Source organism: Scyliorhinus torazame, chromosome 8 (genome assembly GCF_047496885.1).
Source record: "Scyliorhinus torazame isolate Kashiwa2021f chromosome 8, sScyTor2.1, whole genome shotgun sequence".
In the NCBI taxonomy this organism is placed as follows: Eukaryota; Metazoa; Chordata; class Chondrichthyes; order Carcharhiniformes; family Scyliorhinidae; genus Scyliorhinus; species Scyliorhinus torazame.
Genome location: NC_092714.1, coordinates 127,544,714 through 127,563,068, shown reverse-complemented (window position 1 = coordinate 127,563,068; position 18,355 = coordinate 127,544,714). Strand labels below are relative to the sequence as shown.

Sequence of the window (18,355 nt, the reverse complement as noted above, 5' to 3'; positions counted from 1 at the left end):
TGTGTAAGTTTCCCTGTATCTCACTCTTGGTTGACATCTCAAAGTTGTTTGGTACATATTTCAAGAGTGTGCGTGCGTGCGTGTGCGCGTGCGTGTGCGCGTGCGCGTGCACACACACACCTCTGGGTACCTATCCAAGAGTCTTTCTGTCTCCACCAGCTTACGCTGGATGCGTGACATAACTATTTATCAGTTCGACGTTCATCCTACTTTTCCTCATACATAATTGGATGCATTGAAGAAGTAATGGTTGGTGTCTAAAGCACCTACTGATATTTATATGCTGCTGATGGATTGCGTTAGATGTATGAAGCTGCTGATAAGGAGCCACTGAGCATAAAACTAGGGGAACTGATAAATGCTCATTTAACACTACATATTATTGCTGCTCTTCGGAGTTTAATGTACCACTCCAACCTATACAGAGACTCTTGAGGTTTTTTTTGTAGTCTTCATTTATAAGCTTTTGTTTAAACTTTCATGGCCTGTTTAAGCTGCACTTGTTTTTACTTTTGAGCAAAGCAGCATTTTATCGAGTAGGGGCAGAGAACAATTTGGAAGAATGGAAATAATCTCAATATATGTACTATCTCGGACATTTCATTTTCTCTTCATGTCCAACACCATAAATGCAATTTTGAACTGCGCACTTGATCACGCATAACCATTTAGTTCATTGCCGAATTTTGTAAACGGTCCAGCATAATATCCTGCGATTCAGTAAGGTTTTTTAGTCCAGATTTAAACTTAAACTTCAATGTGATTTATTTAAAATGACTTAATAGGCCAAGTATGGGATTTTATTGCTTTGCTGTGAATGTGGCATGAGTAACCAAAACCACATGAAGCAGAACTTGTATAAATATTTGTTTATCTTTTGTATGGATTTAATTTGCCCATAAGTACAATTATAGGATGTAAAATGGTTCCATTAAATGACTTTCTAAATTCTTATTCATTACAGAACAGTTTAATTGGGATGATTACTTAAAAGAAAATGGAGAAGTCCCTGCTCCTTCTCATTGTTTTAAACAGGTATGTGACCACAGAAACTGAATTTGGAACTGCATACAGTAATTCGCCTTGATTCCATTGTGTCAAGTTTCTAATGCCCATGGATTGTATGATGTAGGGAGCAAAGTCATGGTTGGTTTCAGTGACAAGAATAATATTGCTGAGTATTTGAGCATAATTGACTACACTCCATGCGTCTTTATTTACAGATCCCTGGCATAGAGCCAAGTCAGAAAACACCTTCTGGGGATACCATATAATGTATATGACAACTTTGATGCAATAGTGCCAGAAACTTCCCAAGCAGCACTGGCGCATGAAATTTATGTTCCCACACAGTAAAACACTCCTGAGTTGGAGTTAATTTGGGATAAATAGGTCATTTTCAGGTTGGCAAACTGCAACTAATTGAGTGATGAGTGCTGGGGACCTCAACTATTTACGATTTAGATAATTTGGATAAACAGACCGACTGTTATAGCCAGATTTGCTGATGGTACAAACATAGGTCTGAAAGCAAGTTGTGAAATGAATACTGTAAAGAGTCTGTAAAGGAATGTAGCTACATTACGATATTGGAAAATGTTAGTTTGTCTACTTTGGCATGAAGAATAGAAAAGCAGAACGTTAATTAAAAGGATGATGGCTGTTGAATTGGATGTGTGTGTCACAGGATTACATGCAAATGCAGCAAGTAGTTTGGAAAGCAAATGGCATGTTGGCCTTTATTTCAAGGGGGCTGCTGTCTAGATTTCATAGAATTTACAGTGCAGAAGGAGGCCATTCGGCCCATCGAGTCTGCACCGGCTCTTGGAAAGAGCACCCTACCGAAGCCCCCACCTCCACCCTATCCCCATAACCCAGTAACCCCACCCAACACTAAGGGCAATTTTGGACACTAAGGACAATTTACCATGGCCAATCCACCTAACCTGCACCTCTTTGGACTGTGGGAGGAAACCGGAGCACCCGGAGGAAACCCACGCGCACACTGGGAGGATGTGCAGACTCCGCACAGACAGTGACCCAAGCCGGGAATCGAACCTGGGACCCTGGAGCTGTGAAGCAATTGTGCTATCCACTATGCTACCGTGCTGCCCCTTTTTTTGCTGTTAGTCTAAACTGAAATCTCGCTACAACTGTATTCTTGACTTGGGTCACTGTCGGTGTGGAGTCTGCACGTTCTCCCGTATCTGCGTGGGTTTCCTCTGGGTGGTCTGGTTTCCTTCCACAAGTCTCAAAAGACGTGCTTGTTAGGTTATTTGGACATTCCAAATTCTCCCTCCGTGTACCCGAACATGTCCCGGAGTATGGCAATTCGGGGATTTTCACAGTAACTTCATTGCAGTGTTAATGTAAGCTTACTTGTGACACTAATTTGAGAGCATACCTGAAGTACTGTGTACAGTTTTGACCTCCTTTCTTCTTGCGTTTGAAGCAGGTTCACTAGGCAGATTCTAGAGATGAAGAGGTTGGCTATGAGAAAACGTTGTAAAGTTCGGGCCTCTATTTATTGGCATTTTGGAAGAATGAGATTGAAATATATAGGATTCTGAGGGGGCTGTGGAAATCTAGAACTGGGGGCACAGTTTTTTGCTGATGATGCATAACTCGGTTGAAATACAAGCTATGAAGAGAACACAGGCCAAAATAAATATAGACAAGTTAAGTGAGTGTCCAGCTTCTGGCAGAATTGAGAGCTGATCACGCCCCAGTGTTCTGTCTTCAACTGCCCTCAAATTAGCTAAAATAAAACCTAAAAGCGTATCTACCTTACAAGGCCCCAGTTGCTGAGCAACTTTGCACACCACTGCTGGTGTATTTATTTACTCTTCACACTGTAGCCCTCTCTCAGCACAATAGAAACAAAGTTGAAACTTAACTGACCCCCACACATACAAAACACCATTGTCTAGCATGAATCAAGCTATAGGTTTACCCTTCCAGGCACAAACATTAAATTAAACACATCAAACTATACCTTACTTCTAATGTTTATGAATATAAATATAACTCCCTTCAAAAAAATTACCTATGTTCTCCTAACAAAGAACGTAGTTGCATTGGAGTTGGTACAACCAAGGTTCACTAGATTAGTCCCTGGTTTGAAATATTTGTTTTACACAGAGGTTGAGCAAATCTGGTCTATTCTGTGAAATTTAAAAGAATGAGAGATGATCTTATTAAACATACAAGATTCTGAAGGAACTTATCAGGGAACAGGCTGGGGAACCTAAAACACACTGGAGCAGTCTCCGGCTAAGGGGATGATTGTTAAGGACTGAGATGAAAAGTTCCTTCACCAAAAAGGTTTGTAAATGTTTGGAATTGTCGACCCAGAAGGGGTCCATCATTGAAAATATCTAAGGCAGATTTTTGGTGTCTCAGGAATTAAGAGACATGGGGAGTGGATGGAAAAGTGAAGTTAAAGCCAAAGATTAATCATGATCCTATTGGATGGCGGAGCATCCTTGATGGGGCGTATGATCTACTCCCATTCCTATTTCTGAACTTCTTAAGTAAAGCAGCGGTTCTCAAACATTTTGTTTCTGTACTCTCCCTTTCTGTGGTCTAAACATTCCATGTACGCAGCCATAGTTTATTTTGCTTAAAGATTGGTTACACAATTATACATATTAATTACTTTAGTTTTACTTAATGTGGAACATGTTGCTGGCAATGAGCAGCAGTCATGCCAAGACATGGAGGTATAGTCAACAAAAACAAGTGAAAAGTGGGAACCAATTAACCGAGAAATTAAACGTAGCAAAGACCCAAGTCAACAAATGGCAAGGAATTGAGCAATCAAAAATCATGTTCTGAGATTAAGTCCAAAGGGAAACAGGTAATGAGAAAGCAAAGAAACTGTAAAATAAAAGCTGCACAAATTAATAAATGATGAACTGAAAGTGGAAAATGCCTCCAGAGACCAAGTCCAAATTTATCCTGATGATTCCCTTATTTTGTTTTCCTTGTCGTTATCAATCTGATCCATGGACATTTAATGGACATATACCTTTAAGCTGAGCAGAGGAAGTGAGGAACTCAAAAGTTGCAAAATAATACGTTGTGCTATTGTAGATTTAGCTTTTGACCAGCAGAACTCCCGACTTTCTGGCACCTGAGAGATCGGAGGGATTTGGTTCGATTGGTTGGCTGGTGACCAATGAATTAGCAAAAGGTAATATTCTGCCCTGCGACAAGTGGTGACTAGGTTTTACCCATGTGCAACGGTTTTCAGAGAACCCAGGAAGGGACAGTCTGGTCCTGGCTACAGAGAGATGCTGTGAGCTGCTGTCTCTCTCTCTTTCTCCGTAAATGTTGCCTACCTGCTGTTTTCTGGACCTGCAGAGAGGTTTTTGAGCCATTAATGAATCTGTGGAAACACTGAAAACCATTACAGACTGAAAGCAAAACCTTGAACTGAAGGCCTAGATTGAAGAAAGGTGTACTGGAAGACATTCACCTGAAACAGAGACTTTTATCCTGTTTATCTTTCTTATCCTGTTTGCCTGTATTGTGTGTCTGTAGACGGTGGGGGCAAGTTAAAAGAGGGGGCTAGAAATTAAATAATAGTTAACCAGTTGTATTTGCTGCCTATTTACTTGTAGTTATGATTAATAATTTTTAAAAATATATATTTTTCTCCTCATTTTCAACATTGTCATCAAATAAACAACCAAAGAAAAAAAAACCTGAAACAAATACAAGAACAGTTCCCCACACACAAACAGCATCCTGGTCAATATACAGACCAAAACATCCTCCCTACATTCCAGTAAAAGCAACAATTAACAGTCAGTCAGTAAACCGTGTAATCAAAGACAACAATACTCACCCCCCCCCCCCCCCCCCCCGTAATGTTCAATGGCAACCAATTCTAGAAAGTGCATAACAAACAGCCCCCAGAAATTGTAGAACCCTTCCCTCATCCCCCTCAGCTCGAACATTGCCTTCTCAAAAGTAAAAAAAAAAAGTTCAAAAGTAGGTCCCCCTGCCAAGCCAAGGCACAGGGTGGAGAAGCTAGCCTTCACCCCAACAGGACCTGCTTCCGAGCAATCAGCAAGGCGAAGGCTAAACATCCAACCCCGCACCCGCCTGCAGCCCGAGCCAGTCCACCACCCAGAAAATGGCTTCTAGGGGCCCAGATTCCAAGTTCACGTGCACTACCCCCGAAGTGACCCTGAAAACGTCCCTGCAACAAACTCCTAGAGTTCAGTTATTAATAATTAATAGTGTTTAAATTTACAAACCTGGTGACTGTAGTTATTGGTCAGAGACCAAAGATTTTGGGTATTTTCTAACCATTAAGTTGTTAATTTCAATTGTGTTGAGACTCCAGGTCAAGTGGGGCTGGAATTAAAATTAAAATGGTGACTCCACTGCCAGGCTAAGTGTACTCACTCAGGCTGATTTTCTGGTAATAACTTTGGGTTGGAACTTCGGATCTCCTCCAGGTCAACAGTAATTTGCTGAATTGGGGAAGGCAGCAACGAGCCTGTGTGCTCGCAGATTTGCTGGGCATTGTGATAACTATGAAGTGGAGGACAGTTTGTCGACTGAATTCTCTGGCCTGCAACTGTCTGCCTTGGATATGCTGTTTTGAACAGAGAAGCCAAAAGAGTACCAAATTATACTGGGTCAGACTCGAGGAAGTCATGTGTCAATCCCCAAAACCGATTGAGTCATGTTAAAATTGTTGGGCCCAGGAATGCCTTTTGCCAGTTAATCAGTCATCTTACTATGGTGATTGATTTTTCAGTTTCAGATTTGGCACTTCTGGGGTGTTTCATTTGGACAAATGTTTCTCCAGAGTTCGGTTGGAGGTTCTTGTAGACTTCTGGTTGTGAACCCTTAATTAGACCATAACCGGGCTCCCTGCAGTGGGATAGTTGTTGTCACTGTATTTCCAGAAAAAATTGAGTTTGAAATGTGTACATAATTTCTTATAGCACTGTTATGCAAAGAGGATTTATTCAAAAAGTATATTTCCATTGTGTGCCCACTTCCAGCCTAGAATTCCACCCATCAATGAGTTCAAAATTGACATGAAACTTGAGGCTCAGGACCCAAGAAACGTTACCTCAATTTGTATAGCTACTGTGGTTGGAATAACTGGAGCAAGGCTACGATTACGGTTAGATGGGAGTGACAACAAAAATGACTTTTGGAGATTGGTTGATTCATCTGATATACAACCTATTGGAACTTGTGAGAAGAACAGTGGAATGCTGCAGCCTCCACTTGGTAAGATTATCAAACTTGGAATATTGATATATTCTTTTCAGATCTGATAATGTATATTTAATAAAGCAACCAATTCATATGTGGGTACCAGCATTACATTTGAGCAACATGACAAGGTTCTATTTTAGGTGGGCCTGTGAACTTGGGTTACAGACAGATCAACGGCAATTTTGCTCACATGTAATTTTTTTTTAATTCACTCATGGGATGTGGGCATAGCTGGCTAGGCCAGCACTTTTGCCCATCTCTAATCACCCTTGAACTGAGTGGCAAGCTAGGCTTTTCAGAGGGCATTTAAGAATTAACCATATTGCTGTGGGTCTGGAGTCATTTGTAGGCCAGACCAGGTAACGGCAGCAAATGTCTTTCCCTAAAGGACATTAGTGAACCAGATAGGTTTTATGGCCATTGACGAGGGTCACCATCAGACTTTTCATTCCAGATTTCTGTGTAATTCAAATGTCACCATCTGCCATGGTGGGATTCAAACCTCGATCCCCAGAGCATAACCCTGGGTCTCTGGATTACGCGTCCAGTGACAATACCACGATGCCATAAAATCGCCCAAGCCAAGTTGAGACCAATTGTAGTTTATGGCAAGAATTACTGCTGTGCTAACTCCCAAAAGGCAACAGCTTAGAGAATTATTCAGTGTATGATATAACTTAAAGGCATCAATAATTAATTTTTTGTGGGGAAAAGAAGGTTGAGTGAAAGGCATGATACTGATCTTTAAAATATGACCTGTTAATAAGGGTCAATTAAACAAACTAACTTAGGCAATGAGCACAGGACTCGTGAAGAAGAATAGACCATTTACACGCCTTAAATTAGTATCGCAAATTTGGTCTCACTACTTCCCATCATCCTGGCCGATCTTGGATAGCAACCTATACTAAGCATATGGTGCTAATCATTTGCTTCAGCGCTTACTTGAGGTTCCAGGGCCTTGATATTTTTGCGAGGACCTTCTTGGTTTCTGTGTCCACTGGTATGGACATATTGAATTGATACCAATAGACCCAGTATAACCAGTTGGGCTAGTATATGGATTTGGCTTCCATGGAGGTTTTTGCAAAGGGCAATTACAAGTTTTGGAGATATTAACAGTATTGCTTAATTTCGGTTACAGGTAAAGCAGTAAAAGATTTAATTATGGGATTAATAGGTTATGCCACTGGGGATTGGGGATAAATAAACCATAGAAAGACAGGAAAAAGTACTTCTTTCTCCTTCTGAGTCCACAGCAGTCAAAATCTGAAAATGAAACTGAAAACAAACCTCACAGCCACAGCTCCCCTCCACCCACACAATGACATCACTGAAGCAATGTGATAAGCCAAAAACCTTTCTTAAAGGGACACTCCCATGACAGGGGTTTCAAAATAGTATCTCCAGCCTTCGAAAGTCACCCACAGTTTTGCCGGGTACAGCACCCCAAACCTGATCTGCCATAAATAGAGAGCTGCCTTGGCCCTGTTGAACCCAGCATGCCTTTTTGCCAGCTCTGTTCCAGTGTCCTGGTATATTTAGACGTTGTTCCCCTCCCATTCACAGTTCCGTTTCTGCGTGGCCCACCGTAGGATCTTTTCCTTCTCCACAAACTTGTGGAGCCTTACAATCATCGCCTGCGGCGACTCTCCCGCTCTTGGCTTCTGCCTTAGAAATCTGTGCGCTCTATGACCTCTGGGACCTTGTCCAATACTCCCTCCGCCATCAGCCCTGCCAGCATCCTCGAGACATATCTCGTGGCTTCCACCCCTTCAGGCTGGCCGACGATATGCAGGCTCTGTCTTCTTAGACCTGTTCTCCTGCTCTTCTCCCGTTGCTCTTAATGACTTGCAAAGGAGCCCCAATGCCACCACCCAAGCACAGTGATCAGACATCACCCTCCATCACTCGGATCTGCGACCCATGTACCTTCAAATACTTCTCGGCCTCCTCCATCGAGCCTTTCGAGGGCAACCGCTCCTTCGATTAGTCTTCCTGTATTTCCTTTCTTTGTTGGCGAAACTCCTCTCTAATAAACGGCATCAACTGCTCCACCTGGGGCTTTCCAACCTGCGACAACGCTTCCCCCTGCTCTTTCCAATTGTTTTTGCACCACAGGTCTCTTCCAATTCCTTGGCCAGGTCTATCACCTTCTGCCAGGTCTGATGACCTGCAGACATGCCACACTCAGGGGAGACTTCTCCACACCTTCATCTACACTTTCCCATCAAAATTCTCCCATTTTCGGTTAAAGAACTCTCCGATGTATGCCCTTGAGCAGGAACTGCCCTGTGTGCGACCACTGTCTTACTTCACGGCCGCCACCGGAAGTCCCTGGCTGTAGTTTTTGGCATCAAACGTTTTCATCAATACATCCACGGTCGCCATTTTGTCGTCATAACTCACCATAAGCTGCTACTCTGCCTCTTTTGTGAGGACAAAGCAGTCCCGCCGATAGCGTCCGCATGGATCCAGCGCTGGGCTTTGCTGTTGCCGCAGAAAGTACTCTTTTGAACACCATCCAGGGACACACATTGCGAATACGAAGGTGTTGAGTCCTCTTCCCCTGCCGGTTGTGCCCGCTGACCCGCCCATGGTGGACAAAGTCATTGTGGTGCTAAACTTTATGGACTCTTTGCCTGTGACTGTTTCCTTTGTCTGTCTGCGAGTGGATACAGACTAACCCTGTGCTGGCTAAGGTGTGTCAGCTGGTGTTGTGTAGTGGCAACAGCTTCCAGGAGAGTTGAAGGCGTTGTCTTCCAAATTTTCAGAATTGACCGTGGAAGGACAGTATCTTCCTATGGGGCAAGAAGGTTATCATCCCTGTGAAACAGCAGGCTTGGGTTTGAAGAATCTTCAAAATTGGCCAGTGGGAAATTTGGCCAGTTGGATAGCGAACTGGCTAACCGATAGAAGTCAGACAGTGGTAGTGGATGGCAAATATTCAGCCTGGAGCCCAGTTACCAGTGGCGTACCGCAGGGATCAGTTCTGGGTCCTCTGCTGTTTGTGATTTTCATTAATGACTTGGATGAGGGAGTTGAAGGATGGGTCAGTAAATTTGCAGACGATACGAAGATTGGTGGAGTTGTGGATAGTGAGGAGGGCTGTTGTCGGCTGCAACGAGACATAGATAGGATGCAGAGCTGGGCTGAGAAGTGGCAAATGGAGTTTAACCCTGAAAAGTGTGAGGTTGTCAATTTTGGAAGGACAAATATGAATGCGAAATACAGGGTTGACGGTAGGGTTCTTGGCAATGTGGAGGAGCAGAGAGATCTTGGGGTCTATGTTCATAGATCTTTGAAAGTTGCCACTCAAGTGGATGGAACTGTGAAGAAGACCTATGGGGTGCTAGCGTTCATTAGCAGAGGGATTGAATTTAAGAACCGTGAGGTGATGATGCAGCTGTACAGTACCTTGGTAAGGCCACATTTGGAGTACTGTGTGCTATTCTGGTCGCCTCATTTTAGGAAGGATGTGGAAGCTTTGGAAAAGGTGCAAAGGAGATTTACCAGGATGTTGCCTGGAATGGAGAGTAGGTCTTACGAGGAAAGTTTGAGGGTGCTAGGCCTTTTCTCATTGGAACGGAGAAGGATGAGGGGAGACTTGATAGAGGATTGTAAGATGATCAGGGGAATAGATGGAGTAGACAGTCTGAGACTTTTTCCCCGGGTAGAACAAACCATTACAAAGGGACATAAATTCAAGGTGAGCGGTGGAAGATATAGGTAGGTTCTTTACCCAGAGAGTAGTACTGGAGTAGTACATGGAATGCACTGCCTGTGGAAGTAGTTGAGTTGGAAACATTAGGGACATTCAAGCGGCTGTTGGATAGGTACATGAATCTAGGACAAAAGTTCGACACAACATCGTGGGCCGAAGGGCCCGTTAGTGCTGTATTTTTTATGTTCATGTGGGGCATCCTGGATTGTCTAGGATGAAGATGTTGGCCAGAAGCTACGTTTGGTGGCCAGGGTTGGACATGGCAATTGAGGGGTTGGCCCAGGACCATCCCGTTTGTCAGGAACATAAGCTTCCCGCGGCGAAGCCTTTACATCCTGGGGAGTGGCCGGGTCACCCTTGGACTCGCGTCCATGTGGATTTTGCTGGTCCTTTTTTGGGTCGATCTTTCTGATCATGGTGGATGCCCACGCAAAGTGGCTGGAGGTCCACAAGATGACATCCATCATGCCCCGAGTGACCACGGAGCGTCTAGGTACTACATTTTTGTTCCATAGCATACCCAAGGTGTTCATCACTGATAATCGAGCCTCATTTACGACCAAAGAGTTTGCCGTTTTTGCACAGTGCAATGGGATTCACCATGTTTGTATCGCCCCTTATTACCCAGCATCGAATTGGTTAGCTGAGAGAGACGTATGCCGGTTACAAGGGGGCTGAAGAAGCAGACTGTTGGTTAGATGGATACCCGACTGGCAACATTCCTGTTTTCGTACAGGGCCACTCGTGGTGATTGGTGTGGTCCTGGCCACGCTGTTAATGCAGTGACTGCTTTGGATGTGACTGTGTTTGCTGATGCTGGACATTGGCACTAAGTTGCGCCGTAACCAAGAATCGCAAGGGCGTTGCCCATCTCGATGTCGACCTCTTTGCTTCGCACCTGATGGCGCGCTCTGGGATCATCGCTCGTCTATCGGGTCGGATGTCTTACAGGTGTGTGTTCGTGGGCGACACCTGGGTCATGTCTTTTGTTTTTTCCTTTCATGTAAATTAAAGCAAGACGGGATCTGGAATTTCTACAGTGGAAATCATTATAGCTGTCGCTTCTTGAAGTTTCCATTTTAGTTTGACAGCTCTGTTTGAAGAACTGTCAAAGCACAAGCAATTGCTACATTGATCAATAAGTATCTGCAAAGAAAAAAGTAGATCGATATTTCTGATAACTTTAAGAACCAAAGCCCCCAAACCAATAACTTGTCTATGCTCTTTTCCGACCTGCAATAGTTGTTTATTAGTAACAATTTCTGTTTTTGTTCAAGTTAACTTGTTTCTAAAAGGAATTATTATTCAGTTTTTCACCTGTGTTAAGTGTGATCAGGCAAACAGAAATGGTCTGAATCCATCTGTGACAAAAGTTTTTTTTTTTTTTTAGTGAAAGGTGCTTGAGCTGTTTTTCAGTTTACCTCACATGAAAGTACTGTGCCATCTCTCTTTATAGCTACTCAGCTAGTCCCATTTTCCTATCCTTTCCCTGTAACCCTGTAAGCTTTTCATATTCAGATAATTATCCAATTCCTCTTTGAAAGTCACAATTAAATCTGCCTCCACCACATTCTGTCAGTACATTCCATATCCTGACCACTTACTGCGTTGACAGGCTTTTTTTCCTCATAGTGTCTCTTATTCTGTCGCAAGGCACTTTAAATTGGTGCCCTTTGGTACTCGACCTGTCTGCCAATACAACAGTTTCTCCCGATCTACTTTATTCAGACCTCATGATTTTGAAACCTCTCTCTCATCTCACTTCAACCTTCTCTAAAGAGAACACCTCCATGTTTCATCAATAATTAATTAGGGTTAATTAATGGCTTCAGAGCAAAAGATTCTCGAGGTAAGAACAATCATAATGTGATAGAACGTCACATTCGGTTTGAGGGTGAGAAATTTGGATCTGAAGCTGGGTCTTAAACTTAAAGGAAATTACAAGGGCGTGAAGAGAGTATTGGTTGAACTGGAGTGGTTAAAATCTAAGAAGGTGGGGAAGCTGTGACAGACATTTCAGAAAATATTTAAGGAATCTCAACAAATTTATAATTGAGAAAAAAAGGTTCTGAGAAGGAAGTGGCTAACTAAGAAAGTTAGAATAGCATCAAGTTGAGCGTAATATTGCTGCAAATTGTATTGGTAGCCTAGAAGATTGAGAAGATTTTGGAAGCCAGTAAAAGATGACTAAAATGAAGGGAGAACTTGGAATGTGCCAGGAAACTAACAAATAATATTAACACTGACAGCAACGCTTCTACAAGTATATAAAAAGGCAGAGAGTAGCTAAAGTAAGTGTTGGTTCCTTAGAGGATGAAACTGGGGAATCCATAATGGGAAACTAGGAAATGGCAGACTTTGAACAAGCATTTTTTACCTGTCTTTGTAGTGGAAGACACAAAAAGCATCCCAAGAGTAATTGAAAAGCAAGGGGCAAAATGGAGGGTGGGACATAATACAATCACGAGAGAAAAGGTGCTCGGAAAAGTAATGGGATTAAAGACTAATAAGTCCCCTGGACCTGATGGTCTGCATCCTAGGTCTTAAAGGAAGTCACTGCAGAGACGGTAATCTTCCAAAATTCACTAGATTCTGGAAAGGTCCCAGCAGATTGGAAAACCACAAATGTAACACTATTCAAGAAGGGAGGGAGGCAATGGAGAAAGAAGCTGGAGTTAATTATTAAGGAGGTAGATAGTAGGGGGCCGGTTTAGCTCACTTGGCTAGACAGCTGATTGGGGCGCAGAATAAGGCTAGCAGCACAGGTTCAATTCCCGTACCGGCCGAGGTTATTCAACCATGCCCCTCAACGGAGGTGTGGTGATCCTCGGGTTAAATCGCCACCAGTGAGCCCCCCCCCCCTCAAAGAAGAAAGCAATCTCTGGTCATTGGGAATTGTGGCAACTTTACTTTAGCTTAGGAATCAGCAGGACATTTCGGAAACCTTCTACAATCAAGCTGTGTGAGCATGATACTGTGAAAGGAAAATTGTGTTTGACAAATTTATTAGCATTCTTTGAAGATATAACAAGTAGCGTTGCTAAAGGGAGACCAGTAGCTGTAGTGTATTTGGATTTCCAAAAGCATTCAACAAGGTGCTGCATACAAAGCTAATTCACAAGGTAAGCTCATGATTTTCGGGATGAGACATTAGCATATATGGAAGATTGATTAACTAACAGGATGTGGAGAGTTGGGATGAATGGATCATTTGGAATGAATGGAAAATAACTAGTGGAGTGCCACAGGAATCAGTGTTGGGACATCAACTATTTATAGTCTAGATGAATGATTTGAATGCAGAGACCAACTGTATTGTAGCCAAGTTTGCTGCTGATACAAAGATAAGAAGGCAAGTTGTAAAGAGTCTGCGAAGGGATGTAGATGGGTTAAGTGAGAAAACAAAGATTTGGCTGATGGAATATGAGGTGGTCCACTTTGAAGGAGCAAAGTGAAGCAGAATATTATTTAATTGGAGAATGATGCCTTCGAGAGGAATCTGGTGCCCTTGCACATTAATCACAAAGGTTAGCTTGCAGGTGCAGCAAGTAACAAAGTTAAATTGAATGTTGGCCTTTATGTCAAGGGAAATCTTGCTATAACTACAAGGCATTGGTATGGCCACACCTGGAATAATGTACAGTTCTGGTCTCTATTTAAGGAAGGATTATCCTTGTTTTGGAAGCAGTTCAGAGAAGGTTCATCAGGCTGATTGCTGGAATGAGGTTGAACCTATACATATTAGAATTTAGAAGACAGGTGATTTTATTGAAACTTGTATGATCTGAGGGGATTTGACATGGGTACAGAGAGGATGTTTCTCCACGTGGGGAAAGCAAGAACTGGGGGCACAGTTTAAAATTAGCAGATCTCCCATTTAAGATGGAGATGAGGAATTTCTTCTGAGGATCACCGGTTTTTGGAATTCTCTTCTGCAGAGAGCAGTGGGAACTAGTAATTCAAGGCTGAGTTAGACAGATTTTTGATCGACAATGGAGTTAAGTGTTATGGGTTCAGATAGGAAAGTAGAGTCGGCAGTAACCAGATCAGTCTTGACCTTATTGAATGGCATCGAGGCTCAATGGGCTGAGTGGCCCATTTCTATTTCTTATAATTAATCTACTTGCATAAATAAAATTTTTCATTCCCAGAACCATTGTCATAGATTTTTTTACATGCTGCCTATTGCCTTCAAATCCTTCCTAAAGTGTACTGCACAGGTTTGGTGACAATAGTCCCGTTGGTCAAACCAGTGTTTTATACTCTGCCCCTAATTATATGATGTGGAGATGCCGGCGTTGGACTTGGGTGAGCACAGTAAGAAGTCTTACAACACCAGGTTAAAGTCCAACAGGTTTGTTTCGATGTCACTAGCTTTCGGAGCGCTGCTCCTTCCTCAGGTGAATGAAGAGATATGTTCCAGAAACACATATATGGACAGATTCAAAGATGCCAGACAATGCCTGGAATGCAAGCATTAGCAGGTGATTAAATCTTTACAGATCCAGAGATGGGGTAACCTCAGGGTAAAGAGGTGTGAATTGTGTCAAGCCAGGACAGTTGGTAGGATTTCGCAGGCCAGATGGTGGGGGATGAATGTAGTGCGCACCTAATTATATAACTCAGGATCCCATATGCCTTTTTAACTGTTTTCTTAGCTTTGCCTGCCACCTTCATCAATTTGTGCACTTATACATCCAAGTTCCCCTGCTCCTCAACCTCCACTTTAGAATTGTATTCTTTATTTGTGTTGCCTTTCCCCATTCTTCTTGCCAAAATGTATTGCTTCACACTTCTGTACATTAAATTTTATCTATCACGTGTCCACCATTCTACAGCTTGACACTGTCCTGAAGTCTATCTCGATCCCACTCGCATCACAAAATGTCCAGGTTTTGTGCCAAAATTGGAACTTGTGCCCTACACACCCAAGTCTAAAGTCTAAGTCATTAGTATAGATCAAGGAAAATAATGATCCTAATATTGACCCTTGAGAACCCCCACAAGATGCCTTCCTCCAGTTCAAAAATGAACCATTCACAACTGCTCACCCTGTTTCCTCTCACCCAGCCAACGTTGTATCCATGCTGCCACTGTCCTTTTTATCCTATGGGCTTTAATGTTGCTGACGAGCCTGTTATGTACACTTCATCAAATGTCTTTTGGAAGTCCATGTAGACCACATCAACCACATTAATTTCATCGTTCATTTGTTACTTCATGAAAAACCCAGTCAAATTAGATAGAACACTACTTGCCCGGAACAAATCTGTGCTGGCTTTCCTTAATTCATCCACATTTGTCCAAGTGACTGTCCCTATCATACCACATTATCATTTCTAAAAGCATTTCCACTAACTAGGATAAACTGGCCTGTAGTTGCTGATTTATCTTTACAGCCTTTTTTTAACAAGGGTGTAACGTTTGCAATTTTCCATCCCTGTTCTAAGAAAAGAAAGCCTATATGCCAATTGTTGTATTATTATTTTGTATTCTCAAATAATTTATTGTTGTCGTCTTACTCATAAAAATTGTAGTTCAGCCTGAAGTATATGATCTTGGCAGCTTTGGATTTTTCTGCCTGTTGAAGAGACAAGAACATAGCCGTGGGAATCTCTGTGCTATGTGAAGTACTGCACAGTTGTAGGAGTATTTCTTGTGTATTTCCTTTGTTCCCATTTGTTTAATTCTGTTATGTTGGTCCATGAACCCATAATTGGGGTGTGCCTTTAAATAGAAGACTGTTAAGTTGAAACATCGGCAAGGGGTGGATCTTAGGAACTGGTTGTGATGGAAGTTGACTGTCTCTCTCTCTCTATCCTGCTTCTGAAGTGAAAGAACTGCTCTGAAAGCAGAGTGGCAAGATAATATAAATATGTATATATATTTCTGTCTGTATAATAATACTGTACATAATAAAATGTTACTTGTGTTTTAAGGTTATAAACCTGGTGACTGTAGTTTACTGGACTCAACCAAGGATATTTTAATAAAATCTAATTTCACCTAAATTGTGACTCCAGGTCAAATGGGGCTGGAGTTGACAGTGCACGAACCATGGTGTCATGACACAGTGGTAAAAGCATAGATGGTTACCCTGGAGTAATATGCATCCCATTCAATGCATCGTAAGCATAGGTGACATATGGCAGGTGCCTTTTGCAATGGTTGAGTGTGATGAGAAATTGTTTGTATTGCAACATGGCACTGATAAAGCAAAATGAAGAATCTGATATAATAAAATGATTTTATGATCATTGGCAGCATATGATATATGGGCAGCATGGTAGCCTTGTGGATAGCACAATTGCTTCACAGCTCCAGGGTCCCAGGTTCGATTCCGGCTTGGGTCACTGTCTGTGCGGAGTCTGCACGTCCTCCCCGTGTGTGCGTGGGTTTCCTCCGGGTGCTCCGGTTTCCTCTCACAGTCCAAAGATGTGCAGGTTAGGTGGATTGGCCGAGATAAATTGCCCTTAGTGTCCAAAATTGCCCATAGTGTTGAGTGGGGTTGCTGGGGTTGTGGGGATAGGGTGGAGGTGTTGACCTTGGGTAGGGTGCTCTTTCCAAGAGCCGGCGCAGACTCGATGGGCCGAATGGCCTCCTTCTGCACTGTAAATTCTATGATTCTATGATAGATCGTAGAATTTACAAAGAATTTGACGACCTCTGCAAAGGTTATGATAACTGAGATTAGGCTTTAGTCAGGACATCAATTTCTACCGTAGTCAGTTGGAGGTGCCATAGAGTATATAATCTATCTGCTTGAATATGCAACATCGTTTCTGTCAATTGCTTGCATTTGAACATTCAAGGCACAAGGGCAAAAATGAACCCAGATCATTCATTCATAGCTTGTTAGCATTGCTCTGAATGTCAGAGAACAGAAATCTTGCATAATTGATTGCAGTGCAATGTACAAAGTCAATTTTTTAAAAGAAGGCCTTTTTAAAACTATTTTCCACCAATACAGAAGCGTCCCCAATTACAACTGTTTTGACGGGGCCAGATGGACCCCGTCAAACCCTGGGGAACATGCATAAAACATGTAAATGGATTTGATCCTAACCCTTCAAAATTAACCACAGTCAGAAGTAAATCCTTGTAACTGGTGGAACTCCAGCCCTACCAAAAATAGATTGGCATGCTAGATTAATATTAAATCCCATCACTATATTGAGCATTTAAAGCGTTATTTGGAGTGCACACCCACTTCAGTTTTTGGTACTGTTGAAGAATAACTGATGTTTGTTTTGCATGAATGAACAGGATTCAGAATGAATGCTTCATCCTGGCCAATGTTTCTGTTGAGAACTCTAAATGGAGCAGAAATGGCTCCAGCATCCATATTTAAGAAGGTAAGAAGTTTAAAAGAACGTAACAAAAAGTGCTGGAATTTTCTGATGCCTGCTGCTTGATTATTTATTGGAATTTTAAAAATAAAATTAGAGTTTGTTAATTTACTGTCCAAGACTATCCCCTTTAATAATTATGAAGCATGTTTTAATGTTAGATGGTGGCATCTTAAATGTTCTCATCCACGTAAATAAAATGAGGATGCTTCCTTCCATTCAGGTATAACCAAAACTACATGTAAAAGTACATTTCCTTGAAATACCAATGATATTACCTGTAAAAATTGATGATAAACCACATCATGTTAAAAATATTAAATAAGGAAACCCTTAAGGATAAAGCGGACTGCTTCAGTTGCAAGACATTCCTAAATAGAGGTTGACATTTTATGCAGTACTGAAGTGATGCTGCATTGATGGAGATGCAATCTTGAAAGGCATTGAGTTGGATATAAAAGAGTCTTTGTCAATATTTGAAGAAGAAAGCGTTCCCCTGTGCCCTGGCCACAGCGCTCTTCCCCCTGCCATGTTCTTTCTGCCCCGTCCTTTCTTCTAACATCAGCATAAAACAGATTGGTTGTTTGCCATTTTGTAGCACCTTATTCCATTAACAGCCTACATAACAATAATGGCACTTCAAAAGTATTGCATCGGTTATAAGGAACTTTGGGACATGATGAAGGCCTGTGTGAATGCACTATGTGCATACTTGATCTGTGCAAAAAATGAACATAGCTATGATGAGACATATGCAAGAACTTTGAACGAAGGATAAATTTTGCTTGTATTTTTACATGTGATGAATAAATTGGGACTAAACACTTCAAACAACAAACAGAAAATCTTAATTTATTGTGCAATAGTATATTAATCTAGACCGACAAAACCTCTCGCAAATTTAAATATCAGACTTGAATCTTAAAATCTGCAATTTGGCTCAGGTGGCACTTGGGATGGGGAAGTAGTCGCTTATTTAATATTACACCACTGGAAGAGTGGTGTTCATTTTTATCAGCTGCTTTTTTTCAGC

At 42.0% G+C, this 18,355-nt stretch overlaps 1 protein-coding gene across 1 annotated transcript in view; it reads left to right on the top strand.

The window, feature by feature from the left end:
• LOC140428106 (sex comb on midleg-like protein 2) overlaps positions 1 to 18,355 on the top strand; it is a 236,940-nt gene that overhangs the window by 111,154 nt on the left and 107,431 nt on the right. The window contains exons 4-6 of the mRNA XM_072514172.1: positions 965 to 1,035; positions 6,027 to 6,261; positions 17,240 to 17,328. Of these exons, the coding sequence (XP_072370273.1) occupies positions 965 to 1,035; positions 6,027 to 6,261; positions 17,240 to 17,328 (395 nt within the window). The remainder of the gene's footprint in view (positions 1 to 964; positions 1,036 to 6,026; positions 6,262 to 17,239; positions 17,329 to 18,355) is intronic.